The following is a 9,529-nucleotide window of genomic DNA, read 5'->3' as shown; positions in this document are numbered from 1 at the left end:
TCCCCGTGGAACACATTAAAGTTTCATCTAATCTGCTCTAATTAGAACGAGGATGTGCAAGTCCTGACACACTGCCCAAGGCTGCGAGTGCTGTTTCCTTCTGAGACATAATGGCTCAAAACACAACCATTATTCAACCTAAAGCAAACATAACGGCACGTTCAGTTTTCATTAGAAATGTATTCAAACTGTTTTATATATATACATATATATATATATATATATATATATATATATATATATATATATATATATATATATATATAAAATGCATAGTATATGTATGAGAAAAATGTTCTGATGTGAGTATTACAGAATGCATGTTAACTGTTTGATGGCACGAATATATTCAGTTGAATTTCAAAGCTGTGATAAATATTACAACAAACAGAGAACTTTAACTGTTGACATTTACATTTAGCTTCATTTAGTTCAACTTAAGCATACAAATAAAATCCTTCATTGGCCTTGTCCATGTTTTATTTTGTAATCACGTTTTAGTTGAAACTACGGTTTGTGGCTCACACAAACGTGATGCAATTAAAACAAGACAAAGACACTTAAATAAAACAGAACACAAAATGTAAAACATATCAATTGCCTATCAGCGGTGTGTGTGGGTAATTACAATCCTCATTAACATATGTGAGGAGGGTTATTGATTGTGAATACTTCAGATGCCTGCTGACAGTCTGTCGGTGGGAAATAGAGTGATTGGCTCTCAAGTGAAGTGGAGAGTTCAGAGGACAGCAGGGATAGTGCTTATGTTTGATCCAGCGCTCGTTTCTCTTCTAGCTACCGAGGTTAAAGGCCAAAAAACAATCCCCTTATGTGAAATGATACACCTCATTCACATTATCATACCCACAACTCCCTCTCTCTTTCTCTATGTATGAAACAGATGTCGTACAACACACGTTTATCTGCTCACATGGAAATGAGTTGAACTCCTGCTCTCAGCATGTTTCTTGTTTGTTGCTCAATACGAGGCAGCACCTATATCTGTTATCTTGATATAGACCCGTGCATCAGCTAAACAGGAATACATTCAAACCAGTTGAAAAAAAGATGAGAGCTACAGAAAACAGTTGATCACTGTAATATGATCACTTTTTTAATTTAAAAAAAAGTGAATTAAGATTTGAATTGAATAAAATGGAATAAATCAGTGGTTGCTGTGTTGGCTTATGAATCCCTCCCTCCAATTAAGTAATGTCTTCTCATCACAGGTTACGACGTGAGAGTGTGGATTGTGAGCAGCTTAACCAAAGATCTTCTCATATTATTTATTTGAAAAATTTAAAGGTCTGAGGAGGTGACTGTATTCAATATTTTATGGAATATCCCTTTAATCGTTTTGCGACCCACGCAAATTCATCTTGGAATGGGTTGGAAACCACTGTAATATATTATTATTATTTTAAATATTAGACAAGTAAGAGATGAGGACAATCTCATACGATTTGTTATTGGTTTCAGCCCAGGCTCTTAATCTTTATAGAGGTACTGTGGACCTCTGTGACTGAAGTTTTATCTGTAAGTTTCATTAAGAAGTCAACGTTATTGCTGTTGACGCACACACACACGCGCGCATACAGTGAACTATTTAACTCCGCGGAGGAAGTCCCTCCTTCCTCTCCTCCCGCGCTCGCCGACGTCACTTCCATCTCAGGGAAAAAACATGGCGGCTGCCAGTCCCCCTGCTTTGGCACAAACACTGCCCAGAAGTATAGTCATTAAGACCGAACCAGAGGCAGACGATGACCTGCACATTTGCCCGGAGGAGGTGTCGGTTAAGCGGGAGCCCGCCGTCCCGCTCATGGCCCCGGTCAGCGGGCTGCAGCCGCTCGCCTGGTCGCAGGACCACCGCCTGGCTGTGTGCACCACCAGCTCCGTGTCGGTGATGGAGCTGGTGTGCGACGTGCACAGCAGCAAACAGGAGCTGACGCTGCACAGGACCTCCATACCTGTCCCGACCGAGGCGACCAAAGTGCGGGTAAATATCCAAATTGCACCTCTGCTCTGTCTGCTCCCGCCGTGGAGGAAGCGGGACGTGGGCTGACATGAGCGCTGTAACCTTAGTAACGTTACTTTAGCGAGCGCGAGGACTTCTGCTGGTAAACATTGAGACCGGGAGCTGGTTGTGTTAATGGAGATCTGTAAGTCCGTAAGTCTCTGATAGTTAGAACATGTAGTGTCAGGAACCGCCACCAATAACGGGCTGTTGAGCTGGTTAGCATCGCGCTCCTTTACTCTCCTCCTCCATGAAGTGACTGATGAAGGAAGTGTCCCCAATTCCCCAAACTCCTCACTGTATCCTCTGCTCATCTTCATGACCTGTCCTCAGTCTCTCCAACAATCTTTATTACTAACGTCCCCAGCTGCATTTTAGTTTAGTAAGAGGTCAGTCAATAATTAGAAGTACCCAACAGTCCCGTTTATCTCATTAAACTCGTTAGATGACCAGAACATACAGTGCATTCCTCCACCAGTTTGGAAACCATATTCACATAATTAGTGAAATCACTCTGTTTTTGACTGGAGATGAGATGATAACCATACAGACATGTTTTCAGACATCAACTTATACCCTTGTTTTGAGCAATATGTGTCTGTGTTTAAAAAAAACCAAACTCAAACAGACCACACAGCGAGCATCAAACATCCAAGCAAAGTAACAAAAATACATTTACAGCTGAAGGGCGACTTTAATTTATAGTCATTATGGATATGTGAAGCTCATGATGGTAAACATTGGGGTACACTAAAACAAATGTTCAAATGGTTGCCACTTCCTTCACCTAAAAGATCTTTCTGAAGATTTTTTTTTCTCCATAATATTTGAAACACATTTTTTTTGTTGTATAAACATCAAAACTGGTTTAAAAAATGCTGCCTTGTCTAAAGTGTTTCTATTTCCGCTGTAATATTTGTGTTTGAGTGCTTGCAGATGTTTTATTCATTGCCGCTGTGTCGTTTTCTTTGTGACGTGGACTGTCAACTGTTTCAGCCAGAGATGGTTAATGGACTAGACGTATGGCACAGTGTTTCCTACGTACTGTATCTCAAGCAAAGTTGTTTTTTAACAACGTTTTTAAACACCATGCATGTATTTTGCAACAAACGTGACCATACATTAAAGGCAATAGCGCTGCTAATAAGTAACACACATGTCTAAAGACTAGGTGATGACAACATGGCATCTGTGCATCTATTTGAGCAGTGTTGCTACTATTTGCCTCCTCGTTAAGCAACCTGTGTAAACACGCATCAGAAACACTGCCAAGCTGCGATTCTCTTGTGTGCTATTAGTTTGGCGGCGGGTGGAACTTGCCTGTATTTCCGTTATTTACTAAACTGAACTGAAAAGACGATTAAAAAGCAACGGAATACAAATGTTGATGGAAAGAGAAACTGAGAAACAATCTTGCTGTGGTGAATCTGTCTCGGCGCAGCTGCTCTGGTGTGTAAACATGATTGTTTATAGGTTCGTTTCCACTTCCAAAAATCCACTTGGCAGATAAAGCGCTGGATGGAGCTGAATTTTATAATCCGCTCAGCACAGTGGCAGACAAGCAGAGTTGCTTTCCTGCTGTCATTTATAGATATGATTAAGTGCTTGTAAATAGGAGGGCCGCTGAGCGGCGGATGATGGCGCGCGAAGAGGCCGCGGTCTGTCTGATGGAGGAAGAGCGCTGGCTCATAACGCTACATGTGGATGTTCCACTGAATTGCACTTCAGGGAGTGTGAACCTTGTTGCATGCATCTTTTTCCGATTTCTTTTTGGTTTCTCAGCAGTCAAGTAAAAACTATAGTAGAGATTTAAAGGGTTTTAAAATGTAAGGTGGTTTTGAATTTGTCTATGAATTTGTCGGCACTAACTCTCGAATGCTGCCTTCAACAATCCAGCTGCAAATGTTGATTCATATGTACCTTTAACCTTTGATGTTGCTTTCGTTTGTGATTCTTAACTTTGAAGGTGGGACCCACAGCAGAGCTAGCTGAAGCAGTGGAGAAGTTCTCGACACACCCGGACCCCACAGTAAGACAAGTTTTTATGGCCGACAAGGTGATGAACCCGTTGTTAGGAACGCACAAGGGAATGAAATATGCCAGCTGGTCTCCGTTAGGCTGTGACTCGAACGGGCGCTGTCTGCTCGCTTGCCTAACACTTGACCACAGACTCACCATCCACAACAGCCAAAAGCGCCTGGAGTGGAACGCCATCATCAATCTCACTAAAAAGTACAGCGCCCGGCTCAAGGAGCGAGGTTACTCCAGAAAGGACAACGAGCCCCCGCGGGCGAACCTGCTGGACTTCGAGGAGCTGCAGCGGCGCTTCCGCATGCAGACCCCCCTGAGGATGGAGTGGTCGAGTGTTTACACGACCAAACAGGTCCAGCCCAACAACACGTGCAAAGACATGGAGATGGTCCTCCTCGCCGTCCTCATGGAAAACGGTGACCTTGTTCTGTGGAAGTTTGCGTTGCCGTTTTTGAGCGATGCGGACGTCGCGTTTTATGACATCGTCGAGTCGGGAGTGACAAGGCCCAGTGACTTGGCGTGGTGGGAGTATGAAAACTCTGACCGGCGGATGAGCGGCCTGATCGTCGGCAGCGAGGTGGGGCCTGTCAAGATCATGCCGGTCAGCCTGTCGGGAGTGAAGGGCTACTTCACCCTCCGACACCCGGTTATCCTCTGGAAGGAATGCGACGAGATTGCCGTGGAGAACCTCAAATGTGTCCCGATGATCCACCCGATCCAGAAGACCGGCTGCAGCCTCATCGTGGCCTCGCGCGGCTGCTACGTCTTTTGGTGTCTGCTTATGATCTCGCCTGCCGGACTAAATGTGCACAACTCTCACGTGGCGGGGCTGCACTCGCTCCCAGTGGTCTCGCTGGCGATCAGCCAACACGGCGTCGCAGTGTACACGTGTTCCGTGGACGGGTGGATAAAAAAGCTGACGCCGACATTCACGGAGAACACGTTGATTTTCAAACAAGATGAGCTGGTGCGACCTGAGAGCCTCTCCGAGAGGAGGATTCACGGGATTGCGGTGAGCAGCAACGGAGCGTACGTCGCGCTCGTCAGCACGCAAGGTATAGTCGACGGCTATCATCCAATCAACAGGACCTACCAGGTCCACTTTGTGACCCTGAAAACATCGCAGGCGGCCGCGACACTACTGCTCAAGTCTCCCACGCAGAACTTGTACAAAACGGCCGACCTGCTGGATCTTGTGAGGTGGCAGATTTTGAAAAACAAGTGCATCCCTGCATCGGTGCTGGAAGAGCTTGACCAAAAGATCCAGACAGTTGACTCGCCCTACTTGTGGCGTTTCAAGCTTTTCTTGGTGCGGATACTTTACCAGTCACTACAGATGCCTCCCACGGCCCACCGCTGGAAACCGACGCACGAGGAGAACAAAGTGTTTGTAAGGGACGAGAACGAGGAGGAGGAGGACGACGACGACGAGGAAGAGGGTGCAAAGGACAATGACGTGATTACGCTGCAGGGGGAAGGCGAGCCCGGCCAAGTGAAGCAGGAGAAGGAGAATCTGGAAGAGCAGATGGAGGAGGTGCAGGCTTGGATCAATGCTGTGGAGACTCACATAATGAGAGAACACATGAAGAAGGTGCTGGGGGTAGTGTACCTCAACACCTGGATTGCCCAGAACACCAGTATTCCTACCTGTGGCCTGGTGGAGTACCTCTCCAGAGACAGTAACGACAGAGCTTCAGAGGTAAATTATCTTTTTTAACATCTCTCCTGCAAAGGTCCCATGAAATTGTCTCATTAGTTCCGTAACGTGATGCATTTCCTGTTTTAATGGTCAAATGTGTATCCCATTGACTGCTTGTAAGTGGTCATCATCACTGTGACCCGGTGGTTTGTGGACCGCCACTCTGAAGCTTTGAGTTCAGGACAGTGACATTTTTAGGTTACCACAAATGTCATGATTTAAAAACGCACTGTCGTAAGAGGAAAACAAGGACTAATCCCAGTCCCACACAATGCCATGGTATCGACCTGTCAATCACGAGGTAGCCCCGCTCCAAAGTATAAAGGAAGTGCCCATTTCATGGGATCTTAAATTTGAACTATGGGTTCAAGCCCAAACACCAACTTCTTACTTATCCTGTGAGCTTCAGCATTCACTAGTATCCAATTATTACTAGTGAATGCTCGTAAAAAATATACATCAACTTGCCAAATATACATCAAGTTGCTTTTTAATGGTTAAATTTTTCAGTTTATTTTTAATAAAGTAACAAAACTACATAAATATCCAAAATTGATCAGACATATATTCTTTAGGAAGCCATTTTGCTCTTAGGATTAAGAACATTAATTGTGTTTTTATTATATGTTATTGTTATGTATACATTAGTGTGTCATCAGGTAACTGCCTTTAGGTAAAATCAACAATCTTGAGCCTTTTGCACAGCCACTGCTTAAGCCTTTCTGAGAAAAGCACTGAACTCCCATTTGTGCCGTCTTCTCTGCTACCATGGCACACTGATTGCTTTCACTGACCGTGTGTGTGTGTGTGTGTGTGTGTCTGTGTGTGTCTGTGTCTGTGTCTGTGTGTGTCATTCCGTTCAGGTCCTGATTGGCCACATCAAGAACAAGATGAACAAGCAGACGTTCTCGGAGCGTTGCAGCCTGTGTCAGGCTGTGCTGCCCTTCTCGGACCACAAACAAGCAGTCTGTAAAAACGGTCACATGTGGCTCAGGTATTTGAGATGGCTCTTTTCCACAAGTTCAAATCGAATCCACTAAAGATGCTTTTTATTAGCTTAAGCCTCGACGTGCCTGGCGGGGCATGAATCGAATCTTAATGCCAAATGCCTTCTTTGGCGGTTTATTTATCTTCACAGAGCTGTAATCAAGCCTCCCACCTTTTGATATTTACCCACGCGCCACGCTCGTCGCCTCATAAATATTATCCGTCAAAGACGTCTCCTGGCTTCTCGTTGGTTGGAATGTGGCGCCTCTGGTGGGCACTGACTGCCCGTCAGTTGTGCCTCAGTGCTGCTCCTGCTCTACTTAGTGTGTGTGTGTGTGTGTGTGCGTGCATGTCTCTGTCCCTGCCAGCCAGCTCTCTAATGCCGTCCTCTCGCTCTCCTCCAGGTGTGTGTTGTCATACCAGGCCTGCCAGACGCTGACGTTCAGACGTTGCCTCCTGCTGGATACCATTGCCAGACTGCCAGAGCCCGAGGGTAAGCGCCACTTTCCATCTCTCTCCACCTCCATTTCACAGTCACACTCTCGATCAGCCGTCGCCTCCTGTCACCTTCAACGTCGGCCTTCATCTCGCTCTGCCGCTCAAGTCGCCGCTTGACATTTTGAATTTGGAGTCTGGTCGAAAACTTCATCCAAATGATTTTGGAAATTAGCAGTTTTTTTGTTTGAATGATATTGCTTTGTCTCTTCTTTGTGGCTGATTTGCGATCAGAGATGCTTCATTGGTCAGAAAGCTCAGTCTAATTTCTGGGGGGGTTTTTTGGTTGAGGGTTTTCTTTCTCAATTTTGTGCAACCTGTACCGAACAATGCAGGACAAAAGATAAAATGGACTACAATGTTTTACACATGTTTTACATTCAAACTATTTAATGCTCATACCGTTCGACATCCCAGATATATCCTTCCAACGCATATTGTTGACCTTTCTGTCTACTTCTTTCGCGCTTTGATTTGGCCATATTAAAATATGAGATTACTTATTCTGGCAGTGCAGTTAGTGACAGTGTGAGCTCCACGGCAGCTCTGACAGCTTGTTGCTGGAGTAGTAACATCAGGGCGGGCCAAAGGGTCAAATTGGCTTTTTTCACATGTGAGCATGACAAAGACTTCAGACAAGGAAATTATCTGGCAGGATGACCGGGAAGATCAATACGCTACACGTCGCGTTACATCCTTGAATTATTGATCATTTCATTTGAGGTCTTTATGTAAACATCCGATCAACCTGCTTCGATCGGTCTGCCACCCAGATGTTTTATTGGACTCTGAGAGGAGCAATGTATTATTTAAACTAAAATGTATTTGTCTGGAGCACATCGGTCTTTGACTCATAATAAATGCATCATCATGCGAGTGTGACACCGAGTGCAATCAGATCCATCTTAAAGCCAATAAGCTCAAGTGCTATGAAGTAATGACATTAAAAAGTGTACAGATTGATCATGGACCGTTTACCGTGGTTTTGTTTGGTGCTTAAGGGAAAAAAAAAAAGAAAAAGGAAAAAATATCCAAACAAACAGGTGTACTGCCAGCGATGGGGTTCGAGTTGGGAGAGAAAACATTGAGGGTTGGCTCCATCTGGCTGCTACATGCATCCCAGGTGTTTATGGGTCTTGGAACACCTGAGGCACGACTCCTCTGGTCATTCAAGCCTCGGAGCTGCAGCCTGACAGGTCGGTGCAGTTGTGGCATCTGTCGGTATAAACGGCATCCCAGCTCCTGTCTCTACAGATTCTTGTCTTTTATATTTATTCAAATATAGATATATATATAGTGTGTGTATATACTCTTTAAAATTGTATTGATATGTTTAAAACACATGTGGTATCTATTGTTGGCTCTCACTGTATTAAAAACCGCTTCCGAACACGTAACATTACTGGCTTTAAAGGCCACACTCGGTCACTAGAATGATTCAGTACAATAGGAACTTGTTTGGTCTCCCCACAGATCCAGAGTGGATAAGGAAGATACTGCAGGCGCCCTGCACGCTCTGCGACTCGCCGATGATCTAGAGCCGACCGATGGGAGGAACCTCAGGGCTTCCCTGCGACCTTCAGAGCTTCCCGCTCTGACGCAGGGTCCACTTGTGTCAGACATCACTGTTAGTTTTTTTATTCCATGTATTTTGTTCATGTTTTATTTCTTTATATTGGCATCTTAAAAGTTCAAATAAAAGGCTTTGATTATGCGTTCTAGCTCGTATTTCCTCACAAGTATAACCTCAAGAGAAGCTGTTTCCCCCTGCCATGGCTTTAAATTCATATTTTACCGAGGTAAAACATTTTGGACTCAAACTTTACAGATTTTTTTATTTTCTTCCTTCTAAAACAAATTCCCAGCCAGACAGTGTTTGCACAAGGGTGCAAAGAAACAAAATTTAAAATGTACTTATATGTGGAGGTTTCTATTATTCAGTAGGACTTCAGGGCACCATAAATAAGCTCCCTCGTTTTCCTTATGTTGACTGTATTTCCAAACCTTTGGTGTAGTTTTTATTGCAAGTAAGTGGAACTTACTCCACTAGTCCTATTTTAGCGAGGGCTTCATTTTCTCTTTTTTTCCCCGCTACTCTTTTTGAGCGCAACAAATAATACACTCTGAATAATACATAGTCTGGAAAAAACTCAACATACCTACTTTAATTGGCACTGTAAAACAATTTCCAAGCTCTGGGTGGAGGAGGGAGGAGGGAGGAGGTGGGTGGCAGCGGCGGCGGCGCTCAGTCATTCCCTCAGATGAGGACTTCCGCTAATGTAAACGCAGAAGAGATGGAGCGG

General features: G+C 44.6%; 1 protein-coding gene across 1 annotated transcript; it reads left to right on the top strand.

Annotated features, from left to right (window-relative positions):
• Positions 1-1,600: 1,600 nt before the first annotated feature.
• gtf3c4 (general transcription factor IIIC, polypeptide 4) lies at positions 1,601-8,940 on the top strand. Its single transcript, XM_068573313.1, has 5 exons — positions 1,601-1,996; positions 3,981-5,744; positions 6,608-6,738; positions 7,136-7,224; positions 8,700-8,940. The coding sequence occupies exons 1-5, from the start codon at positions 1,682-1,684 to the stop codon at positions 8,762-8,764; spliced, it is 2,364 nt and encodes a 787-aa protein (XP_068429414.1). The 5' UTR covers positions 1,601-1,681; the 3' UTR covers positions 8,765-8,940.
• The last annotated feature ends 589 nt before the right edge of the window (positions 8,941-9,529 follow it).

The sequence above is a fragment of the Clinocottus analis genome, unplaced genomic scaffold (assembly GCF_023055335.1).
Source record: "Clinocottus analis isolate CAN_PGR_092001 unplaced genomic scaffold, fCliAna1.0.p SCAF_13, whole genome shotgun sequence".
Taxonomy (NCBI): Eukaryota; Metazoa; Chordata; class Actinopteri; order Perciformes; family Cottidae; genus Clinocottus; species Clinocottus analis.
The sequence above is the reverse complement of the archived record's forward strand: the minus strand, read 5'-3'. Positions and strand labels throughout refer to the sequence as shown.

Bases quoted from the DNA above. Each gene is read 5' to 3' on its own strand.
- gtf3c4 (XM_068573313.1), top strand. From the start codon at position 1,682: ATGGCGGCTGCCAGTCCCCCTGCTTTGGCACAAACACTGCCCAGAAGT. The intron at 5,745-6,607 runs GTAAATTATCTT...CATTCCGTTCAG, and splicing joins GTAACGACAGAGCTTCAGAG to GTCCTGATTGGCCACATCAA. The intron at 6,739-7,135 runs GTATTTGAGATG...GCTCTCCTCCAG, and splicing joins AACGGTCACATGTGGCTCAG to GTGTGTGTTGTCATACCAGG.